Genomic DNA, 21,406 nt, shown 5'->3' with positions numbered 1-21,406 from the left:
CTGGTTCCTCTGCAGAGGTTTGGACTTAATTCTGCACCACAAGGCTTCTGCCTGAATTTTTTTTCTTTGTGCCTCATGACATTCACACAAACCCAACCATAGAGAAGGAGCTGAGCCTCACGTGGGCGAGTTGTCCAAAGCGTAACCCATTCCTCATGTGATGCACCGAGGAGATGGCTTCATGCTCTGTGTTCTTTTCCAAGTAGCGTGCGATGTGCATGCGTGCGCGTTCCAGGCTAGTTCACGTCTGTAATTGCATCTGCGGCGTGTGCATCCGAGTCCTCGACAGCTGCAGGCACGAGTCCTTTAACAAAAAGGTGGGCGACGCGAGACAAAACTACAGCCGCATTCACCAAAGGTGCAAGCAATGCAAGCGACGGCCACTTGATTTCATTTACTTCTGTTCACAGAAACAAGGAAGAAGCAGGAATGGTGAGAATAAATGAGCTGAATCGATTTCCCTGTTTCCATCGCAGCGCTTTTCAGGGCAAGCGCGTCCTTCCTGTTGCAACTTTGTTTGCGAGCTTCATTTCACGAAGCCAAAATGCCAATAAGATAAGTAACAGAGGAGATAAGAAATGTCACACTCAATCCCAACACACACACACACACAAAGACTGAGCCTATTAACAACTCCAATAAGCTAATGAATGCTGGCTAAATCATCCGCTAGTAAGCGTCTCTATAGAAAGCGCTCAAACTGATCCAATAACACCATTAAGCGTTGTGAGATGAGAAAACAAAACCTAATGGCATTTAAGACTGCAGCTACTTACCCTGCCTCCATCAATAGCCCGGGTAAAAGGGAGACGGATGCATAGCCGGTGTACATATTGGAACAGAAGGGAAGTTTAAGCAAATCCAGGCCGAAAATAAAAGCAGAGGCAAATTATCCAGCCAAATATCGCTCAACCGCCAACCTCGAGACCAAAAAGTTCTATTTAAATATAAGTTTTCTTTTGCAAGACCTCCCGAAGCTCCACAGGCAGTCGGCATAATCTTGTCTGTCATTTCATCTTCTTGCGCCTTTTGCATTCCAGAAGAATCAGCAGGGTGTGGCGGAGCTGGAAATCGTGCAAAGCCTCAAACGCGCAGACACCCGTCCATTAAAGTTTCAAATTGTTCGCATAAAAGCACCATTTTATATTGATGACAGAAAAACACAAGGCGCTGGCTGAAAGTATACGGACCAGCATGCATAAATTAGTATTACTCAGCACTGGGGGGGGCGGGGGGGGGGGCAATGACCCATTAAAGTTTAATCTTGTCTTCTTTCATCTCCATGTGACTTCAGAGATTTCCTTTCACAGATGTAAAGAGAAGAAGCCAACGAGTCGAGTTATTTGCTTCCGGTCTACTGTCCAGCTAAGCCCAACTTCTTCTTTTTTTTGGGGGGGGGGGGGGCAGGTTCTCTCTTCTCTTATAGCTTCGGCATTATAAAAAATCCTCCCACAGCAAAGGAGAGAGAGTTATAGATACACGAGTTAATCCATCCTCTTCAGCTAACTCCCTCCAAACGCAAGAAATCAACCATGTCGGCTCCTTCCAGCCCATAAAGTCAATACCATATCCATCAGCCAAATAGACTGCCAGAGCCGTGGTTGTTTATGGCAGCGGGTCCCCGCCCACCGCCGTAAACAATCGTGACAACGTGAATGCATGCGTATCTAGTCTGTACAGCAAGTTGCACGAGACGGAAAGGTATGCGAACGTGCTTCCGCCGATTCCAGAGAGAAGCGAAGATGCTTCGGATCGGCGCCGCTTCCTGGTACGTTACTTGGGCTTAGGCAAAGATTTCCACTGTATGCTAAAACTGATGCATTTGGGTTCTCCGACAAGGTCTTAAATAAAAGAAAAAACCTTTGCACGGGCCGCGATGGGGCAATCATCCTCATTTTAACCGATAACCTCGACGTAGCCCTCTCTCCTCCTCCATCGCCTCGATGTCCCACTAAGACCCGACACCGCCAACCCGCTACGTCATCCTCTGCTGACAGGCCAGCTCTCAAAGGAGGAGACCCCGAAGAAGAAATGGCAGCTGCGTGACAGTCTGAGTGGCAGAGTGGAAAAATCTATCCTCTGCCAGATGGGTGCTTTAAAAGCAGAAAGCACTTGCCACAGTTGGAAAAGCATGGTGACAGCATTTCCACTCAGATCGACGGAGAGGAATAGATTGAATCGAGAAGTGTGGATATTTTCACTCTTTGAGCAAGGCACTGACAGAACATTACAGATGCAGATTTCTGAGCTGAAAGTTTCCCGACAGCGAGGCGCCCCTGAAGCGGCGACGTCTCACTCGAGGAAAGTTGGGTCAGAACTGAGCGCACCACAACAGTGAGCTTGCCAGCAACCTACTTCCATCATCGTGAATCTTTATCTCTCGGCAAAACATACTGGTGGTGACACACCAGGGCTCAGACTGAGGACCTCTGGCCTTTGCTTCAATGGCTGCTGGATGAGCGGGAGGTCTGCTGGGATACTGGGGCTAATGGTGGGAGGGCAACGGAGGGCGGTAAAGAGGCGCTCCCGGGTCTGATGAGGCTGGCTATACGCAGCAGAGCTTCCACTCATCTCTGACTCATCGCTTGGGATCATATGACCAGCCTCAGCACGCTGGTCTCAGATACCACAGCAAAACAGATGACACACACTTACACCACCCCGGGGTAACAAAGGAAAGGGAGAGGACAAAAAGCGGAATGGAGTCACGGGCAGTGAACGGGAGTTCCAGAGACAATGATGGAAAAATGGATACCGTAATTGCTGAACTACTATGCGCACCTGTGAAAAAGCCGCACCCACTGAATTAAAAAAAATATATATTTTGTACTAAAATAAGCCGCACATATTCATAAACCGCAAGTGCATTGAGACAAATGATATTTAACGGAACACGGCTCGTAACGATATCCGCAGCAGGTCTCCAAGGTGAACAGCCTCTGGCATGTTGGAATAAGGGAAGTCGGCAAATCAGATCCGTAACTTCGGGATAAGGATTGGCTCTAAGGGCTGGGTCGGTCGGGCTGGGGTGCGAAGCGGGGCTGGGCTCGAGCCGCGGCTGGGGGAGCAGTCGCCCCGTCGCCCTCCCCTCTCCGCCCGTCGGAGGCTGCGCGGCGCGCGCGCGCCTGGCGGGGTGTCCCCGTCCCCCTTGCCCCCGTGCCCCTCATCCTCCGTCCGCGGGAGCGTGGTGCGGCAGGGGTGGGGACGCCCGGGAGGTCGAGGGGGTGGGTTCCGACGCCGCGTAGCGGATGGCGGACAGGCGGCGGGGACTGGGTACGGCGGTCCGGCGGCGGCGACTCTGGACGAGCGCCGGGCCCTTCTCGTGGATCTCCCCAGCTACCGCAAGCGGGGCTTTCCCTCCGGGCGGGCGGGCGTTAATTTTGTAACGAAAATAAATAGGCTTTAACGAAACACGGCTCGTAACGAAAGTGGGAAAATATACGTAAATTTGCCGCGTCGTTGCATAAACCGCAAGGTTCAAAATATTGGAAAAAAGTAGCGGCTTGTACACCGGGAATTATGGTACTCCTTGTTTCTGACTCGTCTTGCACTCAGCCCGTGTAGAAAGTTCAAACTTTGAATGTTTACCCCCCCGACTATAAAAAGCTCTCATTTGGCAGAGGCCTATTGGTACAAGGTATTCGCTGCAAGCCTGTTGTTCTGGACTGAATAATACAGTATACAGATGCTTGTGTTATTCTGTTTATAAGCAGTGCCTTTCAGCTTAAAAGGCCCATGAAGGCACCCCCATCAGATTCCGTAAAGCAATGAGACTACACTTTTTTTTTTTAAAGATGGTAGAGATGGTTTTGTTTGTTTAGAAGAGTGTGCAAGTTTTTAAGATTTCTCTGCTGATGTAATCTTTGCACTCACATATATGATCCAGACAACATCCCAGTCGAAACAAGGTCCTGACAGGCGGCACCCAGGGAATAAAACTTGACATTCTCGGCTCTACGTTGTGTGCTCGCTTTGAGCATTTTTGTTTTGCAAGGCTCAGAAAACGGGCGTCTTAATGCTAAATTTAATGCCATGTTCCCACAACAGCGTTTCCCCATCTCGACGCCACAAATGATCCGTTTGCTAGGCTAACAGTTAGCCAGGCTGCAACTGTCTTAGTAGCTGCAGCCTGTGTTAAATGATACGACTCTAAAAGGTGACAGGCATCTCATTGTTTGCCTCAAGGACACAAACAGTTCGAGCCATAAGGTCAGACTAACAAGCGCCTGACAGACATGACAATGATTAACTCAGGGGAGGTCGCTCTGTGTGGCCTTAAGTGTCCCCACAGGAAGTGAATTTGCAGCAATGTGTGTTGTGTCCACCCCCCCCCCTCCCCCTCCCCCTCCATTGGAGGAAATGGACACAGCCCATTTTCTCCAACAAGTAAACTTACAAATGAGAATCTTTGAGCCACGGAGGCTCGATTCTTCACTGAAGTGCAAATATCAAAAGGTAACGTCAGGTGTTTCCGGCCTCCTACGTAAATCAGATAATCGTGTGACGCTAGTCAGTCTATCCAGGTTTGTGGCAGCAGGTTGTAAAGTAATCTAATGCCTGACAGCTGTAGCCACTGTTCATTAATGGCTTATCAGAGACATATGGCTGATGGGCAGGGGGACTGCGGCTTCATTTTAGCATTGTTTACAGAGCAGGTGGCGGGTGCTTCGTCTTCTAGACCGGCCTTTATCTTCCAACACGCTGTTTGCTGTTTTGTCCTTCTCTGCTCTACGAGTCCCGCCGTCCATTTATCACAGTATCTTATTCCGCATCCATCTTTCAGATCAGCTCCCGCCAGCGACCGTCCTAAAATAATGCCCGTTGACCAAGGCGCAAGTCTGGTAAACGGCGTAGGCGAGAATCACTTCTTCTGCGCCTCCCCGTCATGTCGTGCAGAGCGATTTGCAATAAGTCTTTATCAAAGAGAGCAGACAGCAGAGGGTACCTTGGATATAGAAGCCAACTCGGTCAAATGGGCAAATCTACACCCTTTCTGAGCAGTTCCTTATGAAATATTCCCAAAAGAAAGAAATACATTCTGGTAATAAGAGAAACCAGTCTAAGGTCAGAGCGAAGGCAAAAGCTGCAAGGTTAAGGTTGATAAATATGAACAAGTGACCGCAATCGGTTTAACTTCACAACTCCTTCATCAAATAATGGAATAAATTAGTTGAAGTAGGCAATGCGCAATTACAATTGATTATGCCTCATTTCAGCGAGTGAAAAAAGCAAGAAAAAAAATAAATGAATAGCCTCACAAGAAGTAAAAGCGGCATTTGCGAGGGGACAAAAACAGTCGGGACAGAACCAAACTGTCAAAAATCTGAGCCTGTCCTGCCTCTGTTGAAAGACTTAGAAGATCTTGAGTTACATCTTGAACTGTTGGTCATCCATTTCCAACTCTGGGTTGTTTCTGGACAACCACCATGCATCATCACTGGGGGGTGGGGGGTGGCATGGAGACAGAAATAATGGAAAGTAAGAAGTACGGGCGTGACCACGAGCACGGTACGCAGACTGGTCCAATCACCCCTACAGAAAAGACGATAAGGCTTAGAAGGATCATCTCAAACTTCCAGCTCGCCAAGCATGACATGCATTTTTATGCGACCCCCATGAGGAGAAAGAGAACGGCGAAACAGCAGCAGTGGAGATCAGGGGAAGATCGGCCTCAGAGCTCGCCGTTTGGCTGCAAAGTCTCCGGATACATCTGGGCCAAATTATGCAACGTGGCCTGCACACCACATCTGTCTGACTAATCACCATAACAGGAAGTGCCTCAAACCACCAGCTCAGTTCGTACGCTTGTGAGCAAACTCAGCTGCACAGACAACAATGTGTTCCAACAGAAGGAAGTCAACTAAGATGAAGCCATACACACCTTCTTTTATTATTTTTTTTCGGTATTGGTGACAAAGCCTCTCGATGAAACAACATCAAACGGGTTGCATCGTCTCACTACTGCCGGTAATTAGACTATTTACTTCAACAAATACAGTCAGATTACGACTCTCTTTTTAATTATAAGCACAGAGAGTTCAGTCATAACTGCTCCCCATTCAGACTCCATTCAGTCAGCGCTTCCTAGCCGAGGCTACGCTTCTGCCAAATCCTGCTCCGCATAGTTCAACCGACTAAAAGGCTGCTCAAACAGACCTGCAGGGGAGCGCAGGGGACAACATAAGTGAGCCGAGCCCGGAACAGCTTCCTCTGCGGGGGCTCTTATCTCGCTCAAGCCTGAGGGCTCCCCTTGGGAACTGGGCTGGAAGGCGGGGGGGCTGACCCCTCGCAATATATTGGCACCATTGACACAAAAGTCACTTTCACCATGCTAGCAGACACAGCCTGCCGGCCACCGTGGAGGATGGAGAATTTGTCTTTTTGAATCAGTATGAAATTGATGGTGGGCTGGTCTTTTAAACACCCACCTGTAAGCCAATCAATGCAGTTGGCTTAAGAAAATATATCTAAAGGGTCAAAAGAGGAGTGATTTTTTTTTTTTTTTTGCATAGATCTATTACATTTGACTGCAGATAACACGGATTGTGACAGTTATCTTATCGGCCGACATGGTGATTACCGCTCAGGTAATGAGGGAGAGGCCTCACTCGTTTGTCACGCTTTGTGCGAGGAGCTGCAGGCAGGACCGATAAAGCCGACATCCGTGGATGCAATTCCACGGAAGCTGCAGGCCAAAGTCAATTGGTGCAATAGACTGATAAAGAATGGCCTTCAGGTCTGCGAAGAGAGGAAGGCGGAGTTCTAACCAAGTGCACAGTTATACGAGGGAAGTGCTTAAACCGAGAACTGGTTTCTTACGCTAGTCAAAATTAGCTTAAAGGAAATAACGGTCTCACTTCCATATATTAAGCTTTTTTCTTTTTTATTATCCTGTAACTGAAGTAATCTAGTCTTAAACTAAACTGCATCAAGTTCAAATCATTTATTTTCAGAAACCGTTTTTCACCGCATCTACGCATATCTGCAGTGAGTGATTAGCTTAGCACTAACGCCAACAAGTCGCAGCTTGCAGCAACAGGTACAAAGGTTAAAGCATTAAAAAAACATTTGCACAGTTCAACAGAAAAAAAAAAAGCATCTGAAAAGGATTCCCAAAGATCAGGGAGAAATTCCCTGGAAACCACACAACAAATATCTCAACTGGAGAGAAAACTCCAAGCACAGGAACTTTTATTTGTACCTTTTATATGGAGTATCATTCACTTTGAAACAACAACAACAAAAAAAGGAAACACCAACGACTGGAGATGACGTGGCGCGTCCTATTTCCACCAGGCGGGTTTCTATATCTGGTTCAGTGGCACAGAGAAACCGGGGCTGGCATCCTCTTCCGCTGTAATACTAAAGCGTGCATTCACATGCACTCACTGCAACACACCCAACTTGCACAGGCAAACAGAACACTTTCATGCCCTGAAGGAAAACATCCACTTTTTTTTTAATTAGTGGGCCTGGAGTTGGGGTGTAGGAGATACGCCAGCATAGTAAAAAAATAATAAAAGAGGCTGAATAACAGAGCTGAGGGAGAGCAGCTAAACCAGAAAGCACATCCGCTATCACACACACACACACTGCAGAATAAGCCGTGTGACCATGGAGAACCACCAATGGATTAACAACTATGGGAGTACCCCATTCACCTCAAAGAGGGAATTTTAGCACAGCAGACTGGCGAAGTAAATATAATGCTCGACACATGTACTGAATAAAGGGGAGTTCCACTCGTTTTACACAAGGATTGTGCAGGGCCCCGGGTTTACTGCTGCGTTTACAAACCTCATCAGGCCATTTGTGGCTCCACAGGAATCACCGAAAAATCCGATAAGCGTCAGCATCAGCTGCAAACGGGAGTTTAACTCTGAGGTTGCAAATACTTATATTATATATTTATATTCATCTATGATAAGCGACCCGTTGTGAAAGGCTGATAACATAGGCACAGTGTGTATGCACGTAGAGTTTAGGAATTGGGAGGGTGCAGACCGGAGATGTCGCTGCGCAGAGGAAATGGCATAACAAATCAAACAGGACACAGGTAGGCTCCATTACAGACTTGTTTAGAAAAGGGACGGTGCGCCACAGGGAGATGGAAAGACGGTAACCGATTGCACTCAGAAGTGAGGTGCGCTGGCTGCAGAGACGGGGGGGGGGGGCGTCTAGAGGAGTCAAAAAACTCAAGCAAAGCTGGACCGACTTTGCCGCCTGACCCCGCTCAGTGTCGTCTTCTTATATCCTTCATAATCCCACCATTGTAAGCACACTTTGAATCAGTCACTGTCAATCCCCGGATTAGACAAAGTGAGATATGACTAGAAGGTGCAATAACCTGTGTAAGCGCATCACATGCAGCTCCTGCACTTCACTGCAACTCCAGACTAAGAACGAACCACTTAAGTTCTACATTTAAACTCTATTTGGGTTGTATATGCGAGATCCTTAATTTAATTTTCACAGATTTACACATTGCATCTCGACACACCCTTAGGGAAAACACATTTGGGAATTTTGACTGCTTCTGTAAAGCTATTAATAATATGCTTACTTCTCCCTTCGTGCAGCTGGATATCTCTCTCTCTCTCGGAAACGGTTTGAATTTTTTAAGGTCTAGCATTTTTCACCGACGCAAACGTTCACTCATCACGGACATGATTTACGCATCCGTGACTCACAGTTGTAAAACAGGCCAAACTGTAAATATTCAGGTGGAAAATATTAAATGTAACAGCTAGAGTGGACAAACCTGAATGTTTCAAACATTAAAATCAAGATAAAAACAACGTTTGAAGTGCGTGTAACCGTTCATTGAGCGTTGCGTACGTGGCAGCTTATGCGTGTTATCACTTGTTGCCACGGCTGCCGGTTTCCTGATTGGCTTGGCTGACATGTAGCGTCAATCCATTAAAAGAAAAAAAACGAATGTAAAAAAAGCTTTCTTTCCAGTAACAGGCAGGGATGGGGTAGTTGGTGCTCAGCATAAGGTAGGAATAGAAGTAGTAGTGATGTCATTGCTAAGATATGGGGGGGGAATGCCTCGCTCAACCGTGGGACAGCTTGTAGCCACGCCCCTTTCCTCCCATTCAAAACCAACGACTCCACAGCTAAAACACTCTGAATGTGCACGACATCAGCGGAGACAAAGAGCGACACTGCCCCCCCCCCCCAAGAGGCTCTCTGGTCCAGACGGCCTATGAATAGCTCTCCTTTCCCATTTCCCAGAATCGCTTGCTATAATAACTGGGTGGTCATTTACGCCATTAGGTGTCCGGGCGATGCAGAGGCCTCCCTCAGATTCTTGTTTTTGAGGCATATGCCCCCCCCCATGCCTGTCCATTCCCGGCCTAGCTGGATGAAACAATAGCCTTCTTTGTGTCTCTTCCCACTTTTCATCAACAGGGGGTTGTGTGTGATTCGCTTTCAGCCTGAAAACAGAAACAAGTGCATCCTCTCCTCGTTCACGGCTGTGCCAGTCAGAGATGTCTTTAGAGTGGTGCGAAGGGGGGTGGGGGGGGGGGGCGACGTGCTTTTTAGCCCGAAAGGCAGACATGGGGAATCGCTGGCTGCGTTTCCCTACCCTGATCGCCAACGCCTCGTGTTGACTCACAAATGTTGTCTCATCCATCCAAGTCACTTTCATTACTCAGTCTCTCTCGGGAAAAGAAGTGTCGGTCTCTGACAACGTCGCTGCCCCCCCCCCCCCCTTCCAGCAGAAAGGACAAGTGCACTAAAATCCACCTGGTACTAACGTGGGCGATCCAGTCAGACTTTGTGCACATAAAGAGGGAAACTGTGCCTCATCACTACCAACAAGTGAACAGCGCATGAACGCCTCTGCAGGTTTGCATCCTCGCCAGCTACTACGAGGATGAGGAACTGAGCTACTCTCAGTTCCTCATCCTCGCCCTCAATGCCCGCCGACCATGCCCCTGTGCGCCTCGACAAGTAAATGGGCCACTTCACCGCTGCGGCAGCTGTAATTGGAAAGAAAATGGGCCCTTGCTCTGAGAATATGTCGCCCGGGTATAGCAGTCCAATCGGTGATAGACCCAATGCATATTCTGCAGCCCCCCCCCCCCCTTCCTTTGTGACACAGCAGGCCCCCGCCTCCATCCTCTGAGAGGCGCCGGGTATCTGAACCCCCCTCAAGGAGATGCTCTCTATTCAGCCGAGCTCCAAGCCGTTAGCTCCGAGAGACAAATAGACTCTGACAGGGTAGTAATTACTGTAATATGGACCATTGTGAAAAATGTAATCGAAGTATATTGAAATATGCATCAAGGTCAGAGACAAATTATTTATGGTGTTGGTTTAAATGGTCGTATATTTGTGCAGAGAGAGAGAAAAAAGAGCATCTGCGTCTCTGCGTATACCTCGACTGACAATGTGGTTCTATTTGTGTAGATTCCGATCTTTGCGTTTCACCACAGACACTCTGAGATAGAGATTACAGCTGTTAAGGCTCAACGAGTCCAATCTGAGGCTCTGTAAATATGTGCTCTATATGCATAAATCTTCTTCTTCACGGCTCCCTTGGGATTTCCGTTATTCCACAGGCAACAAGACGGTGTGAACATAACGCAACACTCTGCACACGCTCATTAGCAAAGAAAAATCCGTCAGGTGAAAAAGGCGAAGGGTTTCCTCACAGGCTTGAAGGCACTTCTGCGATCTTCAAACAGATCAGTTGGTTCGCTCAAACTCCATGAAATCTTTACCGGGTTCTGGAATAAAATCTAAAGCGTCGCATTGGTGGACTTCGCCGTTTCGGTTTGTGCTTCCTTACCAAGGTCTGCTCCTGTGCCACAGGAGACATATCTATAATGAAAACTCGTTTAATCCTCCAGGTGCTGGGAACAGACGATTGAATGGGCGGCGGTGGCGAATCGCCTGATGCTTCTAGGTCATCTCAGAAGCCGTTTGTCGTGGTCAAAGTCTTCAGGGAGAGGGATTAGCAAAGCAAAGCAATATGTCTACCAGCATACACCTCTAGCCCACCCCCCCCCCCTCAGAGTAAATAACCCGAGTGTCAGCCGCTGGCCCGACAGAAAATTACCTTATTGATCCCCACAGTGATTTTTCAGCGTGGCCTTTTCTCTCAGCAGCCGGTTTTGTCAGAGGCTCTGTCGGGAAACCTTGACTGGAATAAATCTTTGCATGGCGTTGTTTGCGTTGGTGAAACGTTGCATTGGGAATTGAGAGACCGGATGGCCCCGCTGAGGACATTTTTTTTCCTTGGACTATGCTGCACGTGTTAAGCTCGTGCGTGGCTTCCAGAGCCGTCTCAGGGAAATGCATGCTTTCCTCCAGAGAATCAAACGTGCACAAAACAAAGGCAGGCAAGCGTTGTCTTCCTTCTCCATTCCGTGTTAGCTGTAATTTACAGGGAAAACACCCGGGGGTGGGGGCGCCTTGGTCTAAAGCAGAGAGGCAAAATGAGGTCAGTCGTCTCAGAGCATTCAGCCTGGGGGGGGGCAACTGTTCAACACACCTCAAAGGAAAGCTGCACGCCCATCCCTGCGTGAGCTTCTCTGCTTTCCCATTTCCCTGCCTCATTTAAAAGCCTTTCATTCGCCTCTTCACCTGCTGCATTCGGTGCCGCCTGAGTTCTTAGTTATGAACCATAAACCTCTCAATGAGAAGTGGGTAGGGGGGGTGGGGGGGGGCAGGCTTGTCCCAACCCCCGGTGCTGGCTAAAAAATAAAGATTGTCAACTTAAACCCGGCGCTGTCTTCAAACTCTAAATGCGAAATTGGCAATTGTGCGGCCTTTTTTAATCCCAGTTTACTCCAGGTGCTCCTCGACACGCCGTGGGGGGGGGGGGGGGGGCTAAAGAGATTTAGCTGGGAAGGAAAGAATTAAGAATGAATTTGAATTAAGGGGGCAATTAAGGGGAGGGGTACCCTTATGAGAATGTGAAGCGGTAATAGAGGGTGAGAATATTGTTTTAATGTATGGTAATTTATACATAAAATATATATAGCTGTGGTGATGATGATGATGATGTGGCTCTTCGTCGAACTCGGATAATCCCTTACGTCTGGAGGATGTGATTTGCAGGCAGAGCATCTCCGCAGTGCCCCAATGCTTCATTTATGACATGATATATTTTATCTGAAGAAGAAGAACAACAGCAGCTCCTATCACAAAGTAGCCATGTTGGGATTTTGGTAACATTTCAATTTACTGTTCAGCCACTTCTTTAAGTGGTAAGAAGAACTAAATTAAAGGCAAATGTCTTGATGAGTTGTGACTCCAGCGTGTCACCGGAGGCTGGGATAAGGCCTCCAACAGAATTCTAAATTCTAAAGAGGAGAAAGAGAAAAGGAGGAGGAGGCAAACCCAAATGCTGAGATGGCACTTCTCGTGATCCTAACAAGCTGCAGGAAATTCCTGATTCCTGTTTTTCTTTTCTCCCCTGCGTACGAGTGTGAGGTGACCTCTGACCTCAAACTATATGAATGGCCAGATCATTTCAGTACGACGGCAGAAAAGCAGCACATTGACGCCGACACGGCCGATCTCCAGAGAGAAAACATCACTTCTACTGAGTCCACTTCCCATTTCCTGCTTTAGACCGGGAAGTCAAACCGGAAGCAGCGTCCCCAGCTGGTTTCAGCTCCATCCCTCATAAGTTAGGAAGAGGTAGAGATTTACTTTCATCAGATGCATTTCTGCATTAGTAAGGGATAGGCGGGTGTTAATGAGCTAAGGAGCTGAGGCCAAACTCATGATTTGTGCATTCCCGGCAGCCCGTCGGTATCAGATTTCCCATATCCACCCAACCTCAGCCGCTCCTCATTCCTAACTAAGCATATATTATATTTAGAGCAGAGCCATCAGCTGCACGATGTCAGATCAACGGCACGAGCGCGAGGGTCCAGGGTTCAGTCGGTTTCACCTACAGCTACTCGCTCCTTCATAGCTTTGCCCCATATTATTATCATTATGATAGCATTCCACGGCTCCGGGAGGATTTTAGTTCCAAGTCAAGGAGGGAAGCAGCGCCTCCGCGCCACCGTCAGGATTGGGTCGTATCCAGTGGAGTGCGTCTCAGTGTCCAATGGCGTGGGAGTAGAAGCATTTAATAATCAGCAGCCAGCTCTCCGCTCTGGCTCGCTGTGCAGCTTCCTACGCTTTGCAACGGGATTAGAGGTGGAGGTTGCGTTCTGGGTGGGGGGGGGGGGGGGCACTGTACGCTAGTGGCAGACACACAAAAATGTCATTTCAGTAGGAGAGACTCAAAGAGGCCGGGAGCAGCAACTCAAAAACAGTTGCCAGGTGACATGGCTCCTCCACTCCAAAACAGAGTTTCAAAAACTGACTTGGTTAGTGGCTAAAAGGTTGCGTATTTTATTGGGGGGGAATTAGCATGTCCAATCTGATGATGAATTTGACCTGAGAGCAGCACAATTGTTCTAATTACGTTCAAAATCATGGCTTCCATAGTTAATTAAGCGTTGATGACTAACACTGACACCATTATTAGCTCCTGCCTGTCTGTCCACATCCATTAGATCTAGAGGACGGACAAACCATTTCAGCTGCAAGCCATCTCGTGTTCAAGATTTACCATCGTCACACCTGAGCTTGTTGCATCATCCATCCTACAATTATGCTGACATTCCATCACAAAGTTTGAAAGCCGTGATTACAGTATAGATTGCACTGTCAGCGGATGAGTCATGGCGGCCGCTAACGCGCATTGCTAAGACGAACGGCGTTGTGCCAGGGGATCCATCTGTTTCAGCGGGCAGGATGACTGGAGTCAGGGAGGCGCGAGAGAACATTTGATCTCTTTGCGGAAAAAGCACCACAGCGCAGCATTTCCAAAACAGAAGGGTTAGTCTGACCGATAAGAAACCACAGCAGCAGCAGGGCGAGGCTGAAAAGATAGGAGGGGGGAGGAAGAGGAAGGGAGAGAGCCACGTGTGTTTAGGGTGGAAGGAGAAATTCAATAGACTTGGAGCAGCTGGAGGACAAACCCTAAAAACAGAGCCGAGACTCGCTGTGAATTATTAATGTGGATGCTGAACAAACGACTTCGCCGCACAGGTAAGGTTGTAGATGAATCACACAGCGCCAGTCGCACAATGCGACAACAGCGCGGACGTGCAACAACAGCAGATGTGAGCCACAAATCATGGATCGTGTTCAGACACAACGGGTGAAGCACGTCAAATTAAAAGGCAAAAGATCAAAAGACAAAATGAGGTTAGAGGATGCAAACAAATCAACATTAATTCCATATACTACACTTTATTTTTTTTCAGTTCGTGTAGTTTTTTGCCGAAGTATTTTCTGTAAGAGAAGGGTGCAGCGAAGCTAATTATTAGCTTATTAACTCCAGCAATCATCCCAAAAAAAGAGTGAAATCATTCTCACAACAGGGGTTGAAGAACAAATACAAAATCCGAGTTTCAAAAAAAGAAAAAAACAATTTCTGTTATTCATTTTCTTGGTACAAACCTTCGCTAACATTAATTTAACTTTTTTAATTTTAACTTTTAATTTTTTCAACTTATCCTCAAGTTTTGTTTGTAGGGCTTTGAGTATTCAAAAATGGAGATATTAAATTTGACTTTGCCCAACCAAAAGACAATGTATGCTAACTGTCGCTAGCTGGCATTTAAAGGAGCAATGATGGTCAAATTCTTTACTTATTTTTTACTGGCAAATTAATCAATAAAGTAAAAATTGGGGAAATAAACAGACAGTTGAAGGCCTTATGTGACTTTATTTGCATATTATCAGATCTCCTGATGAGATATTAATATGCAGTGTCCATTTGCCGCTGTTAGCTCGGTCGAGCCTTTTGTTTGTTTTGGTTTGGGCTTTTCTGCTCTGTTAGCTCTTTTAGCTCTGTTAGCATTGTAAGTTCACTCATGTGTTAACTTGCCTTGCAAAAAAAACAACCCAAAAAACAAGTCAGTTCCCTGTGGCCAACAGATCCCTGCATGTGTGATAGCACTGCTGTTTGGAGGCATTGTTTCAGAGCCAAACAGAGGAAAAACGCCCGCATCCGAATCTTGGCCAGCTGCCTCGAGGAATACAAAACAGAGATGAGCCGCTTATAATCAAAGGAAAGCTCCTCTCTTGGAGAATTTGATACCATTTATGACTCTAGCATTGAGATGCTATCGCAGTGCAGACTGCATTTCAAGAACTCGCTTTGCATGCAACAGAACTTTGCTATCATTCAATATGTAAATCATACTGGTCTGTCCCAATTAAGCTCCATATAGCATCTGGTACAGTTTACAGTCTAATCACACACACACAAAAAAAACTGTTGCTATGCTACAAGCCCATGCTAAGCTTAGCAGCCGGCTTGCATGCAAAGAAGAACAAAATCACATGACATGTCTGTGCTTGGGATCCTGGTATGTAAAGCAACTCCGGGCTAGAGACAAATTTGTCCCCGTCGTTTCATGTCAGTCATAAATCTTTCCACCTATATTATTGGTTGAGGGGGGAGGCTGAGGCATGGACGAGATGTAATAAATAGTAATAACGTAACAGTACTTGTATTATTACTATTGGGATTCTGCGGTGTGTAAAATGTTTACATTTCCATTATATTATTGATAAAAGACGTGTTTTCTAGCCTAAGAAAAATAAAACAGCAAAAGAAACTAAATTGTAGCAAAAACAAATTAAAGCACGTATTACAAAACACATACCATTACAGTACTGCAACTGCATAGAATACTGTACCGGTACGGTACTGTACTTGAACGAGTACAGCTGCACGAGATTGTACGGCGCGCTATTCGCCTCGCTCATCAGCGTGTGAGTCGATCACGTTGTGTCTACTTTGCGCGTGTTTTTTCTGAAAGTTCCGTTAAAGTTTTTAAATATAGAGAAGAACACAAAAGTGTTTATAGGCCTGTGGGGGAAGGGGGAATAACAGTGCAGGGAGGGTTCATAAAGGTAAAAAACACACCTAAAATAATATTTGTATGAATACACACAATTTGTAGTTGTGTGCATATTCTGAATTGGAGTAAATTTAAAGTGATGTGATCAATAATGATTGCCTTGCAGGTGGAGGCCGGCCACCCGGATGGAGGGCTGATGCCCACGCTCACATCCTGGTGGCGAGGTTCCGGGGAGGGCAGCAAGATCCCACTCTAATAACTCGGAGACGGATTGAGCTAGCAGTTCAGTTTGCACATAAAAGGCGTAATTAGATCGTTAGCATGACTCAGAAGCAGCGAGTCTGAGCACAGGGGATGGAGGCAGGAGCCGACTCGGCTATGAAAACGAAGCTAACGCCTCTACTTTGTGCTGATTGACTGACAGGCTGCCTGGTTTTATGGCACTTCTGTCGGGATTACAAATTCCACCTTTCCCTGTCAATACCGAGGGCTGCATACTAAATATCAATGATTCCCCCTTCATGAGTGATCAGACTGAAATAAAGATTTCATTATTTCAACAGCTGATGAAAATAAAATTGATTGGTATGTTTATTAACCTTTTTTTTGTTTCCGTTTCCAGCCTTTTTCTCTATTTTATATCGATGTTTTATATCCGGGTTTCAGCTGCTGGACAGATTCCAACACTGGCTAAGACAAAATGAACTGATCGCTTCTCTATATTTTTTCGACCCTAAATCAATTGATCAAGGACGTGATTGGTCGGCCCAAATCAACAATGTCAATGTGTGTTAGTTGCGGAATTCTTTAAGCAGAAACGTTTTGCCTGGAGTCAGTGGTGAGAAATGAATGTCCTAAACCGGCTTTGGTTGAGGCAACGAAACAGAAAATGTGTCAGAATTTCTAATCACTGAGGGTGTATTTCTGTGGAATACCCCCCCCCCCACGCACACACACACACACACACGATTTTGATGCGAGTGAAACACGTTGGCCTCTATCTCCAAGCTGCAACTCCTAACTGAAACAGTGTGCGTGAGATTCTCCTGACACCGTCAACCACATCAGAAACTGAACGGCAAGTTCCACCCATTTCCTGTTCTTGGAAGCCGCCGAGTCGGCACGTCTTTGTGACTTTTCCTGAACAGGAGGATTCCGAGCGCTGTTTCGCACTCTGCACCGTCTCGGTTCTCCTTGCTCCGGATAAATATCCTGGAGTCTTTGAAGGCTTTATTTATTGCATTATCTCCTCCTTATCCGGCCGCTCTGTCCGGCGTCCTCGAGAGATATGCTCCGGGGCCTGTCACTGACACGTCTAGTCCAATTAACCATCGGCGAACTGGCTGCACCCGCACACTCAAACATTCATTAGCAAGCCATTGATTGGATGGATGGATGGATGAATCCGTTTACTTGTTATTATTTGTCTTCCTTCCCCATCAACATTGGACGGATGAAATTTGCAATTATCTCGCAGCCCCGTTTGTCCAACCTTGATGGAAACACGAGTAATCTATACGGCCCCCTAATGAGCACTGAGCGCTGTTGTTGCCATTTCATTAGGTGCTTAATTGCGATAATAATGAACAAATACGCCCAAGCTCTCCTTAAAAACACTCTTGTAAGCATTCGGCTAATTAATGCTATTTGCCCGCCGATGCTGATGAAGAAGAGAACAAGCGAGGAGATGCATTTTCCGTTTCAATCCCGCTGGAAAGCGTGATGACCAGCAAAGGCCATCGCATGAAAGATGACGTTGTCCTCCGGGGAAACGGCTAAATTGTGGGTCAAAGGCTTGAGAGCGTGATTCCGGCGTCTTTAAAGTAGGACGAAATCGTGTCACAACAAAACAGCAACAAGGCGGCGAGGTCAACTCGTGCAACAGCAGCTCACTAGTGGCTCGCTGGTGACGCAGGGAACATGCCCGGGGCGGCACCACCGAGGAGCAGGAAGAGGAGACACCGATTTGTTTTTTTACTCGCTAGCACTATGAAGAGATGAGTGAAGACATGTGGGGACGAGCTGCGTCCTCCTAATGTCTAGCAATTATGCCATGGACACAGCTACGCATGTTGTTTATGACCAATTAGGCAGGAATAACAGCAGGGGGCCGAAACTCGGGTACACGCAGGATACCGTCTCTATTGTTTTTCCTTCCCATTTGTTGGATCAGGATGGATGAGGACGAGGAGGGTTGCATTTTATTCCACACCTAGGCAGGAAGTGGCAGCAAATCATCCACTTCCTTTGTCTCAGCCTTTAATTCCAGAAGTTCAGAAAGTTGGTGCCAAGGCCCCCACCACTTGTGATTTTTTTTGTCTTATCAGAAGATAAATCCTAATGACGGGAACACTGAAAATCCTGTCGGGAACGAATGTCCCTGTGCGAATGTCCCCCCCCCCCCAAGTATTCATGATCCTGCAGAAGGCAGGATTAAGCCGTAAACTCACACTGACCTCATTGTGTCAGCAGTACTGTCAACTGGAGATAAATGTACTTCCAAGGAATGGCCCCGGAAGGGAGGACCGATGTTGTGAAAACGTTGACGATGAAACCTGAGAAAAGTGCACGTTTACTTGAGTGCAGCCGGAAACGTGTCCGCCGGCCGCTCGTGGCGCCGAGCCCTCCTCTGCTGCAGAACGTGGTCGGGACATGCATGGATTCCAGTCCGGGACTGTTTCTGGAAACTGCTGCCAGCGGGCCTCAATAAACAGAGACACGGGGGCCCTCGGACAAGCACAGCGAGCAAATAGACCAGCGAGGCCGTATTTAAAAAGGATGTGCAAATATGGGAGCGTGGCGGCAAAGAACAAGGAGGCGAATTTCTGGGAAAACATCTGCAAACCGTTGACTGGGCCACGTCACTGAGAAGAGAAAGCACGCAAAGCCGCGGGGAGGCGTTGAACCGTGCATTCACACGCAAACCAGGGATGGTAGAGATAATCAATGGCAGCTTGACTTTTAGCTCTGTGTGGCAGAAGAGGGCAAAACCTGCAGGATGCAAAGGACAGCCTTCAACTGGATATTACATCATCATCTTTAAATTACAGCCAAAGTACAAAATCAATGCATCGTCTAAAATGTCAGCGGCAAAGAGCTTCAGCCCAAAGCGGACGTGGAGGGGGGTCTTCTTAATGATTAATCAATTCTGTATTGATAACGCTAACTATCGATTTAGTAAAATACTGAACGTCTTTTCACACGATAGATTCATTTGCTTACAGGCCTGGCAAACTCAGGAATGTTATTGTTTCAAGATGTGATTTAATCCTCCATTCCTGCCGCTGCAGTAACACACACACACACATACACACACACACACACAAACAGACACACGGATCAAGAGGACACAGCAAACACACACAGACAGAGCAAGAGGACACAGCAAACACACACAGACAAAGCAAGAGGACACAGCAAACACACACAGACAGAGCAAGAGGACACACACACACACGGCAAAAACAAACAAATACGCCCATAGAAAGCAGCCTATCTGTATCATGGAATTATCTACAAAGAAACATATACCAGTACATACACGCACACACACACACACACACACACACACACGCACACACCTACACACACGCACACACACACTTCCAGAACAGAATTTCGAAACAGACATACTTGCCCCGGAGCGAATGCCCCCACAACAAAGGGAGTGCAGCAAAAAAAGAAAGGGCCATGAATGCAAAAAGGATGTTCAGCATCTCCCCCGTGTCCCTCCCTCCATCTCTCCTGACCAGCGACTTCCTGCGGCGTAAGAAGCTTTTATCACCCGCCGTGACTAAAGAAATAAAGCGGCTTCGCTGGGCTCTGATGTTTTTACCTGACATTTCTGTGCATCTTCCTTCCTGTTATTCTGTGGAACACAGGCTTTACTTTCAGCTTCAGGCTCACCTGTGCAGCGTGGGGGGGGAGGGGGGGGGGGGGCTTAGGGCAGGTCACGGCGCTCAGAGGCCCCCGGCTTTGCAACGCCATTTCATTCAGACAGGGTCGTTATGGCTAAGAAGGGATTTCAGATCTAATAACTTGGACTTGCACGACAGCAACATTATAAGATGTTTGTATTATCTCTTGTTTGATGTTTAATTCATTCCTGAATCCGTCTATCAGGAGGACAATGGAAGCCGAGAATTCCTCTCCTCCCCTGAAACACGGAGGAGGCGGAATTACGGAATGCCGGCTGTTCTCGGCATCTCGGCGTTGGTGAATCCATCGATGCGCCGGAAGAAGTGAAACGGGTTTGGCTCTAAACCCGAATTACTTTATAAATAAAGGGCGTTACTTTTATTACTTTCAAAGGCGCTGAGATGAAGTTTAGCTGACCGCCTGCTAAAAAGACTCCCATCCCTGACTCCCATCCCTGCAGTCGACTGCGTTTTAACCGGCGCTGTTATTAATGAAGGGGGTGTAAAGTTGTCTTGACCTCTTGACCTCCAGCATAAAAAAAACAAGGCCTTTTGAGTTTGCGGCAACACAGGAGCACGTCGAAAACTTTTGAGACTAGAACAGAGCTCCTGGCCAAAGTGATATAGGTAAATGACCTTTGACCCCCCCCCCCCATAGACCTTGACGCACCCTCACCTCTTTGACTTTCTCCCGGCGCTCGTCGGTCTTCGGGTCGCTCGGCTTGCCGCCGAGCCTCCCCAGCGGCGGCTTGAGGAGGCACCTTTTGAATCTGCCGTAGCTGAAAGTATCCGGGTGCGCGCCGTGGCCGGAAACGGTCGCCCTCTCCGAGGCGGATTCGGTTCTGGGTCCGAGCGGAGTCAGATCCTCCTGGGGCGCTTTGCCCCCGGCCCCCACGCGAGGCGAGGAGGGCTTGCGGCTCCAGGTTCTCAGCTTGGTGCTGGTCTCCCCGCCTCCTCTGGTGGAGGTCACGGCACCAGGGCGCTCCTGTTGTTGCTCCTTGGCTCTTTTTAAGTGCTCCCTGGCGTCGTTTTCGGACCCGACGGTGACGGGCTGGGTTTCGGTCTTGGACAGAAAAATGCGTTTTAGTCGGACGGAGTCGGGCAGAAGGAAAAGCGCCCCGAAGCAAAGCGTCACCAAACCGGACAGAAAGAGCAGGAAGACGAACTTCTGGGAGAGGCGCAGCCCCATGGCCGACGCGGACACGCCGGGCAACTTTCGGAAAACCATCGAAACTTTTTCTCGACGCGTAAAACTTCGCGTATTTCTGTCCGGTCGTCTTCACCCTCTGCTGCGGCGCGTCTCTGAGTACAAACCGGGATGTGCGGGACGTTTTAAACACCCCCCCCCAGCATAAATCGTGTCCGTCCTTACTGCATTCGCTGCATCTTTTGATGTGTAATTAATAGACTTTAAGGCCTCGTATGCGATGCATTGCGCAGTTCACATCTGGGGTACTCCTTTTTTAGCCCTCCCTATCAGACCCCTGACCGCTTTTCTGTAGGTGAACCTCATTACACTCGTCTGAGAGTGTGGAATTAAACCCCCCTCCTCCTCCGAACTCATTACTGTGGGCTGGATTTCAGCGGCTGCAG

The 21,406-nt window shown here is 47.6% G+C and overlaps 1 protein-coding gene across 1 annotated transcript in view; it reads right to left on the bottom strand.

Moving 5' to 3' along the window:
• The window catches only part of LOC137911401 (mannosyl-oligosaccharide 1,2-alpha-mannosidase IA), a 95,535-nt gene extending 74,494 nt beyond the window's left edge, over positions 1-21,041 (bottom strand). The window contains exon 1 of the mRNA XM_068755773.1: positions 20,490-21,041. Coding sequence (XP_068611874.1) covers positions 20,490-21,041 — 552 coding nt within the window. The remainder of the gene's footprint in view (positions 1-20,489) is intronic.
• Between the last annotated feature and the right edge of the window lie 365 nt (positions 21,042-21,406).

Source organism: Brachionichthys hirsutus, chromosome 3, assembly GCF_040956055.1.
Source record: "Brachionichthys hirsutus isolate HB-005 chromosome 3, CSIRO-AGI_Bhir_v1, whole genome shotgun sequence".
Lineage (NCBI taxonomy): Eukaryota > Metazoa > Chordata > Actinopteri > Lophiiformes > Brachionichthyidae > Brachionichthys > Brachionichthys hirsutus.
The sequence above is the reverse complement of the archived record's forward strand: the minus strand, read 5'-3'. Positions and strand labels throughout refer to the sequence as shown.